The sequence below is a fragment of the Musa acuminata genome, chromosome BXJ1-5, assembly GCF_036884655.1.
Source record: "Musa acuminata AAA Group cultivar baxijiao chromosome BXJ1-5, Cavendish_Baxijiao_AAA, whole genome shotgun sequence".
Lineage (NCBI taxonomy): Eukaryota > Viridiplantae > Streptophyta > Magnoliopsida > Zingiberales > Musaceae > Musa > Musa acuminata.
In genome coordinates, this window is record NC_088331.1 from 35,500,633 (window position 1) to 35,522,921 (window position 22,289).

General features: G+C 34.8%; 1 protein-coding gene across 5 annotated transcripts in view; it reads left to right on the forward strand.

The window, feature by feature from the left end:
* LOC135674153 (probable transmembrane GTPase FZO-like, chloroplastic) overlaps positions 1-21,853 on the forward strand; it is a 42,200-nt gene extending 20,347 nt beyond the window's left edge. For 2 of the 5 annotated variants that reach the window (XM_065183691.1, XM_065183693.1), the window contains exons 6-11: positions 5,947-6,033; positions 6,186-6,626; positions 6,777-6,944; positions 11,436-11,666; positions 17,781-17,896; positions 21,295-21,853. In XM_065183691.1, the coding sequence (XP_065039763.1) occupies positions 5,947-6,033; positions 6,186-6,626; positions 6,777-6,944; positions 11,436-11,666; positions 17,781-17,896; positions 21,295-21,577 (1,326 nt within the window). In that variant the 3' untranslated portion in view covers positions 21,578-21,853. The remainder of the gene's footprint in view (positions 1-5,946; positions 6,034-6,185; positions 6,627-6,776; positions 6,945-11,435; positions 11,667-17,780; positions 17,897-21,294) is intronic. The other 3 variants (XM_065183690.1, XM_065183692.1, XM_065183689.1) reach the window with 3 other exon arrangements.
* The last annotated feature ends 436 nt before the right edge of the window (positions 21,854-22,289 follow it).

The window sequence follows — 22,289 nt, forward strand, 5'->3', positions numbered from 1 at the left end:
AAAATGAAAGAAATCATTTTCGATCTTATTGAACATACAAATCTTGACTAAAAATTTTAAAAATTCATCTCTACAAAGATGAAAGGATATCAATAAAAAAATTATCAAGGAGGAAAGACTATTTTCAAATCAAATAAGAAATATTACCTTCTTAAAAGGAAATATCATATCACATATCTGATTTGATACAATTATAATTTTTATATTTATATATTTATTTATGTACTTAAGATTATAAAAAGGCTAGAACATTGTAATGGATCATCAGAATATGGATATAGGAAATTGAGTTTTGTCCCATATAATGGGTGAGTGGAATGAGACCATAGTTGTATTTCCGATGGTATATTCAATTGTCCACATGCGATGGAGGTGTGAGACTTTTGTCGTGGAAGTTCAGTCCTTGAGCTAGAGTGAGTCTAGTAGTTATTAAAGTTTCTTTTCATATTATTTTTCAGTTATTACTTTTTTTCCCTCTCGTTCTATTACTCTATTATAAAAAAAATCCATTGTGACGCATCCTACATCATCAGTATATGTATAGACCGGTCTTACCATTGATCAACATCTTCACCCATTCAACCATATTCTTCTATTTTACTATTTTGCTAACATTTAAAATCGTGTCATAACTATTCAATTTAGCTTCTATCGCCTTCCAATTCCCTCAACATCTTCACCCATTCAACCATATTCTTCTATTTTACTATTTTGCTAACATTTAAAATCATGTCATAACTATTCAATTTAGCTTCTATCGCCTTCCAATTCCCTCATAAAGTTCATTTTGTACCATTCGATGTTCGAATTTTTAGGTTCATACTTCATATTAAAACTTTAAAAGAACTTAATTGAAGTAATTAAAAATGCACACGAGAAAAACAGATGAGGATAGTGTTCTTTATGGGGATAAAAGCTTTGAGCCCCTTCTTGCGAGAATGGTTATCAACTTATGATATTGTATTGAGTAAAGCACATTATATTTTGTTATATATTCATTGATGGCGAGCATTATTAAGAGACAAGGCCATTGTTGCCATCAGTCTAATCAGGTACTTTGATGGTTGACCTTTGAAACATCAGTATCCCATGTGATTGAACAGCCACAATCTAAAAGCTTTCATTTGGTTTACACAAGTTTGTAAGTGGATAGAGTTATAATTTAATATGTAATTGAAGATATAAGGATAAAAATAATAATTAAAGATGACCTAAATGGTCATGTAAACTAGATCCTGAGCAATTTTAAGATGATTATGCTGGATTCTATACTAGATTTACTTAAAGGACATAAACTTTGACTATTTGACTTCTGGTTTTTCTGCCTTCCAGCTATGGAGCTTGTTTCCTTTTCACATTGCAGATGCTAGATATATCCCAAATGCAAAGAAAATCATTTTCCTTCTACTCCAACTTAAGCTTCTTGATCTGAATTTTTTGAAACACAAAACTAAAATTCTGATGATAAAAAATTGAATGCACAGTTGGAAACAAAGTGCAGGCTGTACAAAGCAAGGTTTACAGTCTCAATGTGAAACTCATCCCGTTCCCTAGTATGGTAATAGTATGGTGGGTTGTACTCTGTGTCAGTATGCCCTGTGCCAGCCAGTAAGTTTGGCCAGAGGGAGGTGGTGGAGGAATCGGAACCAGAGGTAGAACTGAAAGAGGAGGATAAGTGAATACCAAATGGGATGAAAGTAATTGCGATGTATGATGGTGACAATGGTGAAGATAGAGGTCTTGATGGCTAAGGCTGCAAGGCAGAGGGAAGAGACAGTGAAATGGGAGGAAAATAGGAAAAAAGCAGGATGATAATAAAAGGTTATTATCACTTATCAGTAACTGTTGACAGCTGTCAATAGTTATTTTCAGCCAAAACTTTTAAAAAGGTAGAAAGCTTATTAAACTTGTTTCTTTCAATCGGACTGAACAAAATTGCCTAGTCCACTTGTCGGTTCCCTGTCGAACTAGTAAATACCAGGCGATATGCTGGTATTTAAAAACTTGGTATGAAGTATATAGTTGAAAATCTACTGAAAATTTAATAGTCCAATATTACATGCTTGATCCAGTATTTTTAGAAAATAGAGCATAAAAATTTAATGAATTAAGCATAGATTTTTTGTATGGAAAGGATACTTTTTTACATTGCAAGACATACACCAAATTGGTGATCTCCTTCTGGAATCACTGGGTAGTTAATCTGGCAATACTCTCTTATTTAAATATGCAAAATGATATTACTGCAAATAATTCTATGCAAACTATGGAGTCCATAGTACGGACTAAATGATGACTTGTTTGTGACATGTTAATTAAATATGAGAAAAGTACTAATTTAAGTCTAGTTATCACTTATTCCCTTCTCTTCCTCTTATTTCTCTCTGTTTTTTCCTCTAAATAGTTGGCTAGTATTTTGCTTCTAGATGACTCCTTTGCACAAACAATCAAACATAAATGTAGTCTGAGTAGACCAATTAAAAAATGAAACATGACTTGGTGACACACCCTTTATCATTAAGTGTTGCCATGCAATTTGACCCTTAAATTATTGAATTATCACTACTTGGTAACATGATCTTCTATTTATAAAACATCTAGGTTAGGCGTTAACATTTCCTTAGACTCTTTTATGCATATTAACCAAGGTATGTAATATCGTACCATACTGGTGTTTCGAGGTTGGCTCGGTATGGTACGGTACCGTGTACCGAGCGGTACGCCAGGGCGTACTGAGCGGTACACCTAATTTAGGTGTAAAATCCTTTGAAAATACTTGAAAAAAAAAAAAGAAGTTAGGATAGGGTTTTTAAGTTAGAAATAAATATAGTAATAGCATAAATTTAGCAAAATCAATGTAAATTAGGTAAGAATAGTATCACATATCTTTTTTGAGCTTTGAAGAATATCTTGTACATGGTTCGTATTTCAGTCTATTACGAATTATCCTTATGTAAACATACCTCTTGATTAGAAAGTTCTTCCTCTTAATCTTTCCAAATTAGCCTTGATTCAATTCACAAATCATTGTTTTGTAGAGTTTAGGAGACCACAAATGTGAGAAAAAAAGAGTTTGAGATAGTTTAAGAGAGTATGAAAATGTAATGGAGTGAAATAGGGGAGAAAAAGAGGTTTAAATACTATGAGAAAGGGCTCCAATGGTCAATTTGACCGTTGGAGTACTGTATCACTGTTACCGAGCGGTTTTAAAAATTTCTTCCTCCAATGGTCAATTTAGGTGTAAAATCCTTTGAAAATACTTGAAAAAAAAAAAAGAAGTTAGGATAGGGTTTTTAAGTTAGAAATAAATATAGTAATAGCATAAATTTAGCAAAATCAATGTAAATTAGGTAAGAATAGTATCACATATCTTTTTTGAGCTTTGAAGAATATCTTGTACATGGTTCGTATTTCAGTCTATTACGAATTATCCTTATGTAAACATACCTCTTGATTAGAAAGTTCTTCCTCTTAATCTTTCCAAATTAGCCTTGATTCAATTCACAAATCATTGTTTTGTAGAGTTTAGGAGACCACAAATGTGAGAAAAAAAGAGTTTGAGATAGTTTAAGAGAGTATGAAAATGTAATGGAGTGAAATAGGGGAGAAAAAGAGGTTTAAATACTATGAGAAAGGGCTCCAATGGTCAATTTGACCGTTGGAGTACTGTATCACTGTTACCGAGCGGTTTTAAATATTTCTTCCTCTTACTGTAGCAATGTAGCACTGAAGCACTGTAGCATGTTCCGTCTGGTAGCGGGCGGTCCGCGTATCGGTATGCCGTCGGACTGGTATATACTGCCAATACCGGGCGGTACCATTCGAAATTGCATACCATGATATTAACTCTCATTTCATTGATGTGCCGACATCTCTTTTAAGGTTCTTCTCATGCATGTTGACATTTAGCTAGATGAATTATCAACTATAGTTCACAAGATTGGTATTAGGATGAGGCTTAGCTAGAATCTACACTACCGTACCAGAAAAATTGGTCAGAACAGAACCAATCAAGACATAACTGTCATTTATATAATTTGCTACTAAAAAGTGGATAAAATGCATTAATGAATAACTTCTATGTGCTTATTAGAACATAAATATTAATCATATAGTACAAAGATATTATTGCAATAAATGACTATTGTGTATAACCATATGGCATATAAACAAGCTTGAAACTTATTAACCTGCTTCTTTCAAGAACAATGGTCACTCCAATGCTCGTCTAATCACCTTGGCTTAAAGTTTGAAAGAGTACATCATGGATTTGGAATAAATTTGTGCTGATATCATTTTCTATAAGAGGTAAAGGCTGCTCTCTGACTGCTATATTCTCTCCCTAATTTATTTCTTTTTTATCTTATGTGATATTGGATGACGAGCAATGTAATAGTTATGGTACATAACAAATCTTCTTTATTTCATAACCATAGATGATTTCTTGTCTTTATCTGCATCATGGCTTCTTGTTTTCTCCTCCTCCTCCCTGCTCTTTCCCACTTCGTTTTCCTTCTCTGAGGCTGGGAAGTCGGCTACTATTGACCACAATTTATCAATTCCAGATGAGTTTGATTTGGCCTCATTGATTTCAAACTGATTTCTGACTTATGGTTGAGGAATCGGTAAAAGAAAAAGAACATCTTAGACGACATCAAAATATACCAGGCATATCAAACTGGAATCGATCGATGGCACAAATTACTTTATCAGCATCTCCTTTGTGGTTATCATGCCCAATGACACAGCTAGTTGATGTGCCAACTTGAAGTATGGATATGTCTTCTTAGATCTATGCCACTTGCCAGTCATATTGCACAAAAGTCTGTTTCAACAGATTTAATAACAAGATATAGTGATTTTAATCTTAATCCTCATTCATGTACTTTAGACTGTTCATCTCAAATTAAGTTTGAAAGTCATCCTTGATTGTTTGAACCAAGGATTTTAATTTTGAATAATACTGCCCACTATCGGGCAGTACCGTTGATTGGGGCTGTTTCCGCCCCATTACCACTCTAAATCGGTCGGTGACGGTTGATTTCGACTGTCGCCGCCCGCTACCGAGTGGTATTAGCTGAGGGAGAAGAAATAAGAGGGAGAACCTGGAGATCCGGCGCCGCTCTCCCATCTCATTTGAGGCAACGAGGCCTCGACGACGTTGCGGGGAGAAGAAATCGAGCATCGTCGAGGCGACGTTTTTTCTCCCCACGTAGGCAGAAGAAACGAGGCGACGTCGCCTCTTCGCCTTTTTTTGCATGGGGAGAAGGTTTCCTTCTCCCCACGCGAGTAGAAAACTGAGGTGATGTCACCTTTTTTTTTTTACTTATATATATATATATATATATATATAGCGGTACCTCAAAATTTATCGCTCGGTATACTCATACTGTACCGTACCAAGCTGAGCTCGATACTCCGGTATGGTACGAAATTATAAACCATGGTCTGAACCCTTAGGATAAGTTATATTCGATATAGAAACTTATCGAATTGGGTTTGGTTTGTTCTTTTTCTTTTCTTTCTTTTCCATGCCATGGATTTTATCGATCAGGAAAAATAAAATAATTATTATTATATTATGTCAATTTTTTTTAATCTAGTACACGCAAAAATTTGTACAGGGAATATAGCCACAATGTTGGAATCTATTTATTTACTGAGAGGTTATACTTGAGAATCTGTCAATAGCTATGTAGGGTGCTTCCTGGATAACTTCTATGTTGTGATGACCTTGTTCTCCATATATTATTAGTAATAACATATCTTTATTTTGTAGTGTTGTTTACATGAATGCTCAAATGCATTTCAGCTGGTTATTTTGCTTACATTTTCTTGCTTTAGCTGGATAATATTTATTTTTTTGCATTTCAAGCAGTGGAATGAAGTATATCTGCTGTTATTTTTGTATTAAGGTATCTGACAGTTCATCTTTCCAATTTTCAGGTCACCTTTCTCCTGTATGTCCAACAGTGGAAGAAAAAAGTCATATTTGTTTTAAACAAATTAGATCTTTATCGAACAGCCAGTGAGGTTTAATTTATTAAAGCCTCTACTGTTCAAGTTATTAATAATTTTATAATATATATATATATATATATTGTCATTATTATTATTGTTTTGTTCATCTCCTATTCAGATTTGTCCATTCAACTAATTCTCTGTTAATTGCTGATTGGATGTAGCTTGAGGAAGCTACCAGTTTTGTTAAAGAGAATGCTCGTAAGCTGCTTAATGCCGAAAACATCATGTTATTTCCTGTGTCTGCACGGTCTGCATTGGAAGCCAAGCTGTCTTCTTCAATTTACAGTGTGGGAGATTATGAAGAAGTTTTATCCAATGATCATCGTTGGATAAGCAGTAGATTTTATGCACTTGAGAAGTTCTTACTTAGTCTTCTAGATGGAACAACAGAAACTGGAATGGAGAGAGTAAAGCTGAAACTTGAAACGCCACTTGCAATTGCTGACCGGTTACTATCGTCTTGCCAAAGAATTGTGAAGCAAGAGTATGAAAATGCCATTGAAGACTTGACATCAATTAATGGAGTTATCGGCAGTGTAAAAGACTATGCTGTGAGAATTGAAAGTGAGAGTGTTTCATGGAGAACGAATATTATGTCTCTGGTATGTGTGATAGTAGACACATTAGTCAGAACACTAAGAATTGTCACCATAAATGATAGTTTTAAATTCCTAGATTATGGTTTCTTCAATACTTGATTTATCTAGCAGTTCTTTTCAACTCTTAATGAACTAATACTTCTAATAGTCCAGATTGCAACAGCAAAAGCCAGAGCAGTCAACCTGATAGATTCCATTCTTCGATTATCAAATATTGACCTTCTTCCTACATATGCCTTGAGAGGAGAAAAAGCAGGTTCCACAATTGCCACTTCAGCTGTCCAAAATGATATAATCAGCCCAGCCCTTGTGGATGCACAAGTATATTTTTTTAATCCTCATCTCTGTTTTGTACAGTTGTTTTCTACTAATTTAACTTAAATTTAAGTTTCTAATGCAATTTATTTATCTGTTCTTAACAAGAAATATGATCTTATATATCTATCAACAACAGTAATGGCCCTTGTTTGGATGGAATCTACTGACTATATATACTTACATAAATATGAATTTTATAATATTATTCTTTACAACAATAACAACAACAAAGCCATAAGTCCTAACTAAATACTTTACACTAAAGACCAATGTTCCTAAATTCCAACGTTGCAGTATTGATGGTTTCAACTTCAACTGTCCTTGTCTAAATTCTTTTGGTGAATTGATTTATACATTGATAAAAATAAATTCCAATGTACATTTTATTAGAAAATTTTATTGTTGTAGCAAAATTTTGAGCTGACTGTTACTGAAAACAGCTTACGTTTGTGAAGACAAACACATTGGGATTCCTCATAACTAGTCAAAAGCATTGGATGTGAGGCACTGATGGAATGTTCTTTGGGTTGATAGCAATGATATATGCTGTAATAATTGTTACATACTCAAATGTGGTGCTGGAACTTGTTATATCATAAAGGATTACTCATGGATTATGGAATATGATGAAAATAGTTCTTGTTGGTATATCATACTGTGATAAACTACTTCATGCTTGGAAACTGAGAATGCCAGAGGTCAAGGTCCTCTGTCTCATGTGATGCTCAGGATGATAATTCATTTCTGTAGCTAGCTAGCATTTTTGGCAGTGATAATTTCATCAAGGAAAGCAAGAAAGTAGGAACCGCCAAAGGGAACCTTAGGATACAAATTAAGTTTGGTAAATGGTATAACATGACAAGGTTTAATATACCATTTGTACTTGTTGATTTGGACTGGTGTTTATTGGTCCATCAGCTAATCTTGGGTGAAGACTAAGCGATATGCGTGGTTTTAGTATGTTCTCCACCATCACTTCTCTTCTTCGTGCCTGTATACAGACACATGGTAGACCCTATTGTATTAGTATGGAACTGGTCTGCCCAAAGACTGATATCAGTACTGAATTAAAATTTAGAACCTTGTAACATGGTCTTGACAAAGGTTCATTATAGATTTTAAGCCCAACATGGTTTCAAAAAAGGAGTGAACCTACTGCATGAGGCTCCTGCTAATGTAAGGTCTAGGGAGGGTCAGTGCACACAACCTTATTAGAAAAATTTATGTAATGCATCTTGATATAATAATTTACAAAAGTCAGCCATTGGATTCTAGGACATGTTAAACAGTGAAATGCCAAGTAAATTTGCATTTCCTAGAACTGAGACATGTAAGACTTGCCATATTGCCATAAGACTTGTAACCATATATGAATTCTTCTGCACTAAGGAGAATCAATGTATATGAGTACCAAGGGTGAGAAAGCTGAACTAATAGATAAAAAGCCTATCGTAACAGAGGGGTGTCAGGAATTTGCCCGACAGGTTCTTCAATGAGACTAAAGTCGGTTCTTATTGTGAAGTAAGGGACGAGATGAAGAAATTAAACTAAAATTCTAGAGAGAGAAGTCTGTTCCATTACTTTGCGAGGAAGTCTCTTTCAAAGCATTGGAACCCCATATGGATCAACCATGAGGAAGATTTCTGATTTCCCGTATATACACTATTGAGGTGATGTGGCATAAGAGTTGGCCAAATTATAATGGAGTTTGTTGAGTACTTCGTGGTTTGGGAGTCCACACATAAGCTTTCCGTTGGGGGTTGGTTTATTTTCTCATATCATCAAGTATGGTTATCATTTTCTAATTGCTGTCACAACTACTAGAAGCTCTCCCTTAGAAGTTGATTGTTTGTGATCTCCCATGCAAAGCTTGACTAAAATATACTATCGGGTGATCTTATAGGACTCTGTGTATTCTCGTCTTGGATGTGTCCATCTGGATCTTAAAGGTCTTGTCAAACTGGAACTACCAATGCTAGCATAGATGCCATAGTCTGCTTCTGCACTTTCAATGCTTTAGTGGCAGTGGCAGTCCACATGTAATCATCCATTTTAAGATGATATAAAAATTAATTGACTGAAATCATGCCAAAAAGCATTTTCTCTCACCAGGAACAACTAGTGATGGTGAAATATCTCCTGTTGCAAAGGGGCTGCAAAAATGGTCTTCCCCACCTCTGTTGTCCATGTATCTATTGGAAAGAAAAACAAATATGTCCCACAAAAGAAGAGTCTAGTATTTATTTTTCTTTAGTCCTCACAACGTAGACATATTCATGAGTCAAGCCAAAAGGCATGACTATGAATTCACAGTAGCCATTATGTGTAAATAATTATAAATGGCCATCTTTTCCAAAGGATGTTCTTAAGTCCTAGTCAAACTTAGACTGCAGCAGCCCAAACTTTTGTTCACTTTTGAGTCCTAACTTGATCCGAACTTAAATCAGGTCAATTTCAACTCACACCAGGAGGGACAGCTAAGAGGATAAGGTCTTGAGAAGTTTGTGACTTGTCAGAGGTATGGAAGAGAACTAAAGGCATGGACAAGTTTGGACAGCAAACTAATTGACACCTCACCCTTTTTTAATTTGATTGGGACTCAAGAAAGGATCGGTCATAAGACTGAATAATCTTAGATGGAGTAGAATTAGTGCTGTACCTCTTTAAACAGATGAACTATGTAATCTTTAAGGGATACAATTGAAGTATTACTATCAATAAAATCCCCTTTACCTCTCTACCTCTCTCTTTTCTGTTCTTTTTCTTTTTCTTCTTAATATCTTTTTCTCACTTTTCTCAAGGATACTGTCTCTCAAAGTAACCAGACATTTGATAGGTGACAAATATAAGATACTTACCATAAAGTTCTAAATTTTATGTCCGGTACCAATAATGTTCATTAAGTAGGCTGATATGGTCCTAGTACCGACCTATACCTTGTCAATAGAGGTCAGTGTGAACCGGTATGAGCTGGATTGATCAATTTCTGACAGACCAGTTTGGGAGCCCATTAAAAGTAATAAAAATGGTCTGCTGGACCATTTCTGGACATAATAAAAGTAATAATTCTATTTTATAAAATAACTTTAGCTCAACAATGTATTAAAATATATTTTATGCGAGGACCACCTAAGACTTTAGGCTTGGTAAGAGTCTCCCAATGTAATATGCAGGCCTCTTTTCTTGCCATTTTCTTACCTGATAGGAATGTTCTAATCAACAACTCAAGCCTATTTAGAAAACTTATCATAACCCGGTTTGATGAAACAACAACTTGTTAACTTCATTGAGCCTAATACACTCAAAATGCTTAAACTAAAATTATCAGTAGTACACCCATCAGACTTTAATCTTAGTCTTAATCTTAGCACACTTCGTCTTAGCCCACTTTCGGTGTAGGACTAAATCAAGGTGTTACAATTTCTCCCACTTAAGGGCTTGATAATCTCATCAAGGCCCAACATAACTTAAATCAAAGCCTAACATGGTGTGGTGTTACAATTTTCCCACTTAAGGTTTTAATGTCCTCGTTAAGACCTAGGATAACTCAAATCAAAGCCTAACATGGTGTTTTTGTGGCATAGCCCAGTGGTGGCTCAATGCTGTGATGTATCTCGTCTATGGATAGTCATTTCCTATTTGAGTCCCTCATCATGGCTCAATATTAGATCAGCTCTAATACCAATAGTTATGACCCAATTTGATGAGATAATTGACTTATCAACTTCATTGATCCTGAATCACTAGGCTGAAGTTAATATTAGTATACCTATCAGACCTTAATCTTATTCTTAGCCCACTTCCGATATGAAACTAAACTGGAGTTTTACAAAACTTTTACTAAAATCCAACAAGAAGAGATGTATGAATTGACATAGAAATAAACTGAATATACTAGTGTTAACCTTCCAGCAAAAAAGAAATTGCAGACATTCCAAGTTGCTGTTCTGTTAAGCATTCTAGTAAGCAAACCTAGAAATTTATTTGCCTTTAAACTTCTGAGAGAGGCTGGGATCCCCAAGTAATGCCAAATATCCATACAAATTCTGAAACTTAGTTTAGCAGCAAAATGCATGTGTAAACTGAGACGTAGTAGGACTGAATCTGATAAAAAAGATTAGTGAGCTAACTGCTACTCAGCTGGTCTCTACATCAGCCTGGATAACAGACTAATGTGCTTATGTTTCCCAAGCAACCTGTATAGAGTGAAGGATCTCTATCTAAAACCCCTCTGAAAGTTGGATCATGCTGAAGGAGAGCCAATGTATAATCATAACTTGTTCCATTATACCAGTAACTTGTTTCAAAATAAAGCCTATAGCTAACAGAATAACTTATAGATAATCTCATTCAATCAATCACAAGCCGTTCCAGTATTCATTCTAAATAAGTACATCTTAAGCATGTTGTATTTGTGCCATATCACCTCATTTTCTTTAATCAAGATCTCTTTGAACATCGTTGTCATTTATTTTTGTGATGGTGATATTTCAGAGACTTCTTGTTGACTACTCAATGTGGTTAGAATCTAGAAATTCTGATGAAGCAAATCTCTATATGGAATGCTTTGAAAAACGGTGGCCTGCTTCAGTTGATTATGAACGTAAGGTGTATTTGGAAACATGTGCTAGTCTCGATACCTCAGAGGACTTTAGCATGAAGGTGTTAGAGAATTTCAGTTCTGCTGCAGCTGCAAGACTTTTTGAGCAGGAGATTCGTGAAGTGGTAAGTTGAATGTAAGGCTGAAGTTCTTCTCATGTTTGGTTAGTACGTCAATCCATATATGAACAGTTGCTGGACATCATATTTTTAATGAGTTTTATTTTACCATGATGAGTTTCGTAAATTACATACATATGAATACTAAACTTGGTGTATGCTTGTTACTAGTCTACCTTACATTTGAAATTATTGTATATGTTAATTAATAATTTTTTTCCATACAAAGTCTTAAATAATATTACAAATATCTATACCAGAATGTTCTTAGACCAATTTTAACTATAATGTTATTGCAAAAATTTGGTACATCAACATGCAAAATTAAAAAATGATTATTGCGTGTATCAACCAGTATAGTTGGATTTAAGATAATATGCTACAAGACAAATAATTTTGTTATTAAGAATATTTTAAATATTAAAAAAATATGAATTAAATTATATTGAATATGAATTTATTTGCATTATGGATATCTTAGTCCATATGAACTTCATTCCTGTGATCGAGGATCTGTAAGTATTGCTTGGCCTTAAAATCATCTTTGAATACTTTCTTGACCTCCTCTATTACTATAATTAGCATATGTTAAAGATTGGGCATTCGGAGACGCTTGTCTATATCGACTTTACGGAGGACAACATAAAATGATTCTACTCCTATTATGATTTCTTTCATGGTATCTCAAAATCTAAAAGAAAGATTAGTCTTTTCCATCTTTTTTCCTATCGCTCGATCTCGAATACCTGGAATTAGACCATTCCTGTAAGGTGACCATTGCCTTAAGGCCCTGCCTCTTTTGTTGTATTGACCTTAAGGCAATGAAATTTGTAGCAAATCGAAAGACTCCAAGTTTGAGTATCTCACCATTTATATACTTTTGCATTAAAGAGTGGACCTAATGATGATTATATATAAACTTTGTGATCGATTGTGCTCGAGCTACACTCTTGTTGATTGATGGTAGCTCACTAATATCCTTCAGCATTAGATCCATATAATGAGTTACACATGGAGTCCAAAACAATATTTTTCTTTTTTCCATCAATTGTAAATTAGCCTTCTTGAAATTAGCTCTATTGTCGATGACTATCTGGCCAATGTACTATGGTCCGATATCCTCTAATATGATGTCAATTAGGTTTTCAATATAGTTTGCATCTTGAATCTTCTTGGAATCATTTACTGACTTATGAAAAACCACCCTTTTGTTGCAATAAAAAAAAAAATAATGATACTCATTCTTGTTGGCCCTATCCAATTATTACACATCAGTGTTATCTCATATTCGTCCCACTTCCTCTTGAAGGATTTGATTCAATCCTTCAATTCTGCCATCTCCTTATCTAAATATACATCGTGAACTCCTTCGGTGTTAGAGGTTAGATCCTCGTGCCAGACTTTTGAATAGAGGAGATCATGCTCTGATAATATGGACCTTAGGCTGTATTTGTTGGAATCTTATAGAAATTGAACCATTTTGTAATTGCCTTCCTAATATCATGTTTCTTTTCTTTTGTATATACATTGTTAATTTGTGTCTACTTTGTTATTTGTGGAGGATAAGCTTACGGATCAATATCAATAATATCTAGTGCTGACCTTCTATTAAATCCTCTTATAAATCCACAAAATCCTATGGATGTTGAACCATTTTGCAATTGCCTTCCTAATATCCCGTTTCTTTTCTTTTGTATATGCATCATCAATCCATGTATGCTTTGTTATTTGTGGAGGATAGGCTTGCAGATTAATATCAATAATATTTGATACTGACCTCCTGCCAAGTCCTCTCATAAAACCATGTATTCCACCCTACTTCATGCTACCAATTCAGCTTAATTGAGGGGCAGTTGGTTGTCTCACGCTGGTTGACCTCTAGATTCCTTATGGCACAAGCCCACTACCATCGCCATGCTCCCATTATGAGTCAGGTCGTCGATGCCTCATTGCTTTCTCGTATATGTACTAATGCTCTAATGATGCACGACTACCAGCTTTGAGATCTGGGTCAATTTCAATATCACGACTCTCATATTCGTCATAAATGAACTCCTGTGTAGCCCCATCGTATTCTTCCTCAACTCTTGCCTTCTTTTTCATTGTATCTTCCCTTGCTTGTTATAACTTGTCTTCAAATGATTTATCGACCTCTATCGGAACCTTCTTGCATGTTGCAACATTAGGATACTTACCGGCCAAATGCATCTTTACCTTGGTTATTTCTCCACCCTTGTCGATGTAATCACAATAAATGCATTGCCGATAATAATGGTTCTCGTCTATCTTTCGGGCATGATCCTAAACGTTATCATGTGCCTCGGTGATTTAAATGGGCGCTTGGGCACTCGCCTAGGCTCTCAGGCAAGGTGAGGCGAGGCCCGAGCGCCTCAACAATAAACCAGGCAGCGTGCTTCAATGAGGTACCATTTGGGTGCTCGCCCGAACCTAGGCGTTGGGTGCCTCGAGCGAGTGCCTGGTTCAAAATAGTTGAACCAAACCAAATTTTTAAGTCTCGTTCGACACCCAGTGATCCCCTTTCTTACTTGCAAAAGTCACCCCCGCATGCATGGGTGACCTCGAGCGATCAACCTTAGAAAGCGCTCCTGCCTCTGTTGCTAGCAGTTCCTTTTACCATCGAGGGAGAGGACCGTAGCTACCTCCGCGATTGACATACACTTCGGAAGCTTCCTCCGTCCACGATGTCGTCGTCCATAGCTCTCGTCGATGCCGTCGATGCCACTACTGTTGTCCGCAGCTTCCGCCGCTATTCGCAACTTCCTCCGTTGCCGTGACTATCATTCGCAGCTTCCTCTGCTGCTATTGTTGTCGTCCGTAGCTTCCTCCATCACCACTGCCTTATCCTTCCCCACTGTCAACCATCGATGATACTTTTCTCTTGTTTTTTCCGCCCTCTACTACTGTTAACGATTTTTTTCCCCTCTTAACTATTGTTAATTGTAATTGTTAAATCTCTAATCTTTATTGTTTTGAAATTATATATTAGGTTTTAGAATTAATAACAAGTGTACAAAGCAGTTTAATTCTAATATTGGTCTTCATAAACATGTTTAGCATATTTTTATTTAGTTATATATTATTTTAATTATAATATTCTAGAGCATCTCGCTTCGCTCAGGCAGACGCCTAAGCTAGTGCCTAGCACCTCAAGCTTTGTGGGACTTTGGCACCCAGGACTTTTCAAATAACTAATATGTTTGTTCCTTTGGTGCCATATTTCTACCAAGGTTGAACCAAATAATAAGGTGCGATTATACGTACTGAACCTTATTTTGTCATTATAAACATGTCACTCAGCCTATTCAGCATTAAATACGTAGAATTAACTCAATACCATTAAATTTTTCATTAAATGCACTAATTAAGCAACAAAAAAACTTAAATAAACCCTAATTAGCTCTGTTTTACCACTATAAATATATCAAACACCCTAAGAAGCATTAAATGCATGTATTTGATCCTAAATTACGATGAAATCATCATTAAATATGCTAATCACACCATTAACATAGTTAATTACCCACTAATTATTCTTCTATCATCATTATAAATATGCCAAACACTGACATTTAACTGACCCAATATGGGTTCGATATCGTCGTAATTAAATACACTAATCACTGTACTAACATAGTTAATTAATTCGTAATTAGTCTTTTTTTACCGCTATAAACATCTCAAACACCCTAATAGATATTAAAGGCATTGAATTGACGTAATAATGATTAAATTTTGATTAAATCATTATTAAAATCACTAATCATAGTATTAAAAATCTTAATTAAAACCTAATTACACCTATTATACCATCACAAACATATAAATCACCATGAAATACAAAGATTTGACCCATTAAGTGTCTAATTTTGAAAAAATCAGCATTAAACACACTAATCACAATATTAAAGGCCTTAATTAGTCTTTAATTAACATTATTCTACCATCAAAAATATATTAAACAACATATTAGACATTAAGTCATTGAGCATATAGAATATAATCATCTCATAAATCAATAAAAATCTAAAACGAGAACACATATCTCTTGGTTAGAGTGTTCTTTTTCTTAATCCTCCCAAATTTGATCTAATCCATAAATCATAATTTTGTTGAGTTTAGGAGAATGAATATGTGAGAATGAGAGAGAGATATAAGTGAAAAAGAGTTTAAGAGAGTTGAAGAGATTGAGAGAGTAAAATGGACTAAAAGAGAAGTGCGGAAAGGGTTTAAAAACCCTTTCCAATGGTTCAAACAGTTACTTAGACCATTTGAAACAGGGCAATCTCAACACTTGGCTGGTAACAGTTGAAATCTGATCATTACCGACTTGTACTGATCGGTAATGATTGGATTTCGATTGTTACCTACCGATACAAACCCCGTGCCGGGCGATAAGGGGTCATGTAATGGTATCGCCCATTATAGGGTGGTCTACGTACCGGTCACTTGTCGGACCGATACGTACCTCCCGTACCAGGCAGTATACTTTGATATAGCAAACCTTGCTTTTAGGTACTGTGTTTCTCACAATTTACCTTTAACTTGTTTCCTAAGATGATGAGTTCGATAGATCCTAGCAAAATTTTCTCATTATATATGAATTTAATTTGATTGTGATAGGATCTTACTTTATCCAAACTTATTTATGGAATTTAATTGGCGGTTTTAAACTTCTAGTATATTTTGGAATTTATAAGAACATGATTGCAAATAAATACTTATCTAACAGGGCATAGAAACTAAAATTTGATGTTCAAGATGGTTTATCAAAAAGAGTGATATGTGACATTCACATTTTTGTCTTCCGCAAAAAGGTTACTTTTTACTGGCTTCTTTGTTTTTCCTTGTTTCTCTATGACATTTAACAGAAGGGAAGCCCAAAAGAGCACCTAACATTGTAGGTTTTAGGGATTTCATGTAAAAATAGTCTACTTATCAAATATATAGGAAGCTATATTACTAGTTTACTAGCGAAATTTTGGTTTTAGGGTTGTTCACATTTTTTGACATCAATATATTCTATATTTTTTAGATTGGTGATTTTCAAAGGATATGTACCTTTCCCCTTAGCTGGATGCAAGCAAGAACGGTATATTAACTTTAGCTGGATTAGGATTTGGAACATAGCAGTCCAGCTTTACCATTATATGGAAAGCCCTATTTCAATCTAACTCTGCTGGGAGGACTCAAGGAGAAAAACCAAGGGCATAAAGAAAGAAAAGGAGGCATCCATATGATGAAACCGTAGTTCTTTTCTAGCAAAATTAATACAACTTTGTCATTATCTTCAACTGCTATCAGAGGGTCCCTAGAGTCCCAAACAAGGTTCAAGTAGGGCAAAAAAGCCCTGGTAAATAGAGTGTTCGATTGGTTAGTTATATACCAATTCAGAACGTATCTATGTCATTTTTGGAGGACAGTTTGTAGGGCGAAGGGATTAGCTGTTCTTCCCACAACATGAGTATGTATGGTTTAGTTTATTCCCATACGCATTGCTTAGAGAGCACATAAGAAGAGGATCAGAGGTTATTGAATAAATATGCTTTGAAGGAAAATTGAAAGAAAAATATCCTGCTTTGATGTCATATATTAATATTTCTTGTAAATTTCAGTTTGTAATATATGACTAAATTCTAGCCGAGGGCTATAATTATGGTTCTCAATCAATGGACTCCTCAATGAGAAAGGCATGTCAGGTATAGAAGTCTATATAGAACTGTTTAGCTTGGAATCTAGATCAGGTTATACCATTAAATTCTTTGCTTTTTGGCCATAGTACACTAGTATGCCGTAACACTTGTCGTCATCAAAATTCTAGATTACAATGACTGGTCATCAACATAAAAAGTCCAAGTGCGTTGAAACATTTTTTGAGGTGTCTATTTACTATTAACTCGAATCGAGTTGTGTATTATTATGGTTCTTCATGGTAATAAGCATTGAATATTGATGTATGACTTAGGAATATTAAGATATTTCTTAGGTATATTATTGTTGTTGAAATATTTTGAGATGACAATTATATTGTTCTAATTATTTGAATGAAATTCTTTATTGGTTATAAATTTAACCATTTGACTGTTTTAAATTTCTAAGCAGGTTGTAGGAACATTTGGAGGGCTAGGAGCAGCAGGACTATCTGCTTCTCTTCTTACATCCGTCCTGCCAACCACACTGGAAGATCTTCTTGCTCTTGCTTTTTGTTCTGCTGGTGGGTGAGTATTAAGCCTTTCCAAGAAATTAGCTTTCTTTAATCTGTGCTAGACTCAAAAGTTCCTAATGAGCAACTGGGTTCTTAAACCTTTATTTGATCTTTTTTCTCTCCTATATCTGTTTAGCATATCTCTTTCATATAATTTGATCACTTCACAGAAAGCCCACTATCCAGAAAAGATCCCTTCTTTTGGGTATTTATTCTTATTTTGGATTTCTGCTAAAAAATAAGATATTTCTCTCAATAGCACTTTTAATTTTCAGAGTAGTCCCAGGTTGCATGCAATGCTAATTCTGTAAAATAGCTAGAACTTTTTGCATGAGTGAGAACAACTCATGTTTTTTTCTTTTCCTAGCTGATCTGAGTTATACAGTACATGGTTTCTTGTAATCTCTTTCATGATTCAAAACAATCTATGATAATCTCTAGAACCAATATCAAAATGTACAATTACAATCTGTTGCACCTAATAATCAATGTTAATCGAGTGAATGAAAAAAAAGGTTTGGAAGATATGTGGATTCAGTGAATAACTAATGAAGATCTGTGCAGATTTGCTATACATGATTGATTTGGATGCTGATGCTGATATGACAAGTGACATCAAAGTTGAATAGGAAAACCTAAAGTGTACATTGATTGTACTTTTTGTTTCTAAATATTACGAAGCTGGCAACATTCACTAACACTGAACTAAAGAACATTGGCCTTGTTCATAACATTCCTTTTTTTTGTATTTTTCCTTTTAAATAAGATAATTTTGCATTCGTTCTTTTTTAGGGTTCACATAATACTTTTGATGTTCATTTCTTAAGTATCTCTTCCAATATTTAGCAGTGAAAGGCTTTTAGAGATGTCTGATAAAATTGGTATCAAAGTCGAGTTAATATTAGAGTATGGTGAGAGGATTAAGTAGAAAGAGCTCTCTATGGATGGAGCTACAATTGGGCTAACCCTCACATACATCATGTTAGTGTTTGATTCAAACCTTGATGAGGACATTAAACCTTTAAGTTAAAGATATTATAACATCCCGATTTAGTCCACATTGAAAGCAGGATAAGATTAAGAATAACTTAAAGGGTCTAATGAGTATACTGTTGTTAAGCTTAAACATTTTGAGTCAAGTGTTCAAGCTTGTTGAGAGCAAGGTATTCAGTTTCAAATAATACCGCTTGTACCGGGCAGTACGTACCGGTCCATCAGCTGACCGATACACGGATCGCTCGTTACCAGACGGAATATAAATAAATAAATAAATAAATAAATAAATAAATATATATATATATATATATATATATATATAAATATATATATATTTTTTAATATATATTAAAATATTTATATATAAATATATATAATCTTATATATATATATATATATATATATATATGAGGCGACGTCATCGAATTATATATATATATATACCGAGCGGTATACCGCTCGATATACAATATCATATCGTACCGTCCGAATGTCGAAACTCTGGTATGGTATGATATTTTAATCCTTGGTTAAGAGGTCAATTATCCCATCAGATTAGATCGTGACAATTGGTGTAAAGCAGGAGAACTTTGTATCTTGAACTCACAAATTCAATGATCATGAATTTTTGCACTGTATTTATTAAATAAAAATATTTTAATTCCAAATATTTCAGAAAATCTTTTCAAGAGGTAATAAAAACAATGTTATGGATGTTCATCACTTAGTTCTCTAGTTTTTTCTTTCTATAAAAATAAAAATTGCCAGCCAAAAGGGATTCCAAATTGGGTTGGCAAATTATGATTGTCCCATTATGGGTTTAAGGTACTGAGTTTTGCACTGAACTGCATCATTTTTTCTGGTACATATATATAACTTTGACTAATTGGATTCTACAAATATAACTGGTATCTATCTGAGCCTCTGAATTTACAGATGATTAGCTAAGCTTTATATTCTCAGGGTTGCATTTGACCATCACATGCTACTACAACACTTCAGTAGTTGTAATTTGTTTAACTGTTGCAAACTATTAATGGTTTACTTTCTTATTCTGATGAGAGGTTGTCAGGCTTCTGACTTGAAGATATTCTGCAGCAATTAACACAACACCTTTGATTGAACATCATTAATTTTTTAATCCTTTTCTCCTTGCTAACCCTCCAAGGTATACAGTTTCAAATAATACCGCTTGTACCGGACGGTATGTACCGGTCCGTCAGTTGACTGGTACACGGACCGCCCGTTACCGGACGGTATATATATATATATATATATATTCTTTTTTTAAAGCGATGTCACGTCGCCTCAGCAACGTCGCCCCGTGTGGGAGAAGGAAAAAAAAAAAAAAAAAATATATATATATATATATATATATATATATATATAAACGAGGCGACGTCGCCCCGCTTGGGAAGAAGGGAGAGACAACGTTGCCGAATTATATATATATATATATATATATATATATATATATATATACCGAGTGGTATATCACTTGGTATACAGTATCGTACCGTACCGAATGAATGTTGAAACGCCGGTACGGTATGATATTTCAAACCTTGTAACTCTCAATGTTTCTTTCTTCCTCTCTTGTCATATAATTAGTTCTTTTGCCTTCAAATGTTTTAGTTGTTTGGTTTCTGCATTATCTCATGCTCTTAAAGTTTAAAGCATCTCCAAGTGGATATAAGTTAATATTCAGGAAGAAGGATGTAAAAAGTAATATTCAATGTGGTCCTCCAACTTTGATCAGTTTGGTCCAAAATTTATTGGGTCAGGAATTCATGAAGTGCAATGTTGAGGATTTGTATTGTGCTGCTACTGTGTCGTGATGACCGAGGGAAAGAGGAGGGATGGATGGATGATAGGAGATGATTGCCAGAGATGAGATTTGAGGCTCTTGGAGAAGGTTGTGAATTGGATGCTGAACGAGCATCGATCATATGGACATTGTTGCCAAGACGTTTAGGAAGACCTACTAAAATCTTATTAGGAACTGTAAAAGGAATGAAAAGGCATTTTAACAAGTGATACTGCTCAATGGTAAGAAAGATTCATGTATTTGGGCCCGAAAGTTGGGACTTAACAGCTTCTTGTGTGTGTTTCTATAATACATATGTGTTTATACATGGCTAAGTAGCTAATAATTTTGTTTAAATAAAACTAGATTTGGTAAATTTTCTAATGATTGCAGTGATTTACACTAAAAATAGTGTTAATTTGGAATTCGCAGTAACTGTTTTTACTTTTGCACAATTCAAGTAATATCTCTAACTTCAGTTTTGTCATGGACTTGATTGGAGATTGCATGTTATTGATCAATACAAGGGAGGAGCATAAAAATGATACTAGTTTTTTAGGCGAAACATGAAGTATCATTTTCTTATGTTTTGCCATATAATATTGTAGGTGGTTAGCAATTTCAAATTTTCCAGCACGAAGGAGACAAGCAGTAGAGAAGGTCAAGAGGGTCGCTGATAAGTTAGCGCATGAAATTGAGAAGGCTATGCAGAAGGACCTGCAGCATAGCATTGAGAAGCTGAATCACTTTGTGGAAGCTACCGGTAAACCATATGCTGAAGCAGCTCAGGACAGAATAGATTGGCTGGCGAAAACACAAGATGAGTTGGCAAAGGTTGAACAGAATCTCCAAGCTATGAAAGTTGAAATTCAGAATCTTCATGTGTCGTGAAATAGTTCTTCAGATCTCAGTGGTTCGTTAGCTTTCATCTGCATCAATCTGTTATGGCGATGGTGTTGTCATGTCAGTTAGGAGCGATCAAAGGCAATTTGTTGTAGAAAGTAGTGTCTATGTACAATAACAGACGTATGTAGGGAGAGAGTATTCTTTTTAGCTTCCAACCGAGTTGTCTCTCTCGATTTTTGAAGCTGATGCATGTATTCTTTGACAGTGGACGAGAATAACCAATGTGTTGGTAATTCAAATCAAAATGTGTATATTTGACGATGGAGTTGCCCAGCAAGTGACCTTTGGCATATGATGCTGTGATGGATAAAAAAAAATACTTTAAAATCTGTGAGTCAGTCTTGAAATCTGATTTGAACTTGGAAGTTAAGAGATTCATGATCTAATGGTGGGGTTTCCACTTTACACTTAATAGTTGGTATTGTCATATATTAACATAGTGGTGCATGTATAAAACAGGTAATTAAAATCTGCATTAAAATGTTCTTTAGATCGTTTTTCCAGCTGGATCGATCCAATGCTATCCCAATCCCAATCCCAATCCCAATCTAGCTCTAACCCCTTCCCAGTAACGTTGCATGCTACCCGCTTTCATTTTCTAGCCAGTTTTATCCACCCAGTAACGGGTGGCTTTATAGAGTCGTTTCGGTTCCATGTAGAAACCGTGGCATTAGAACCCTCCTTTCATGTACCTGCC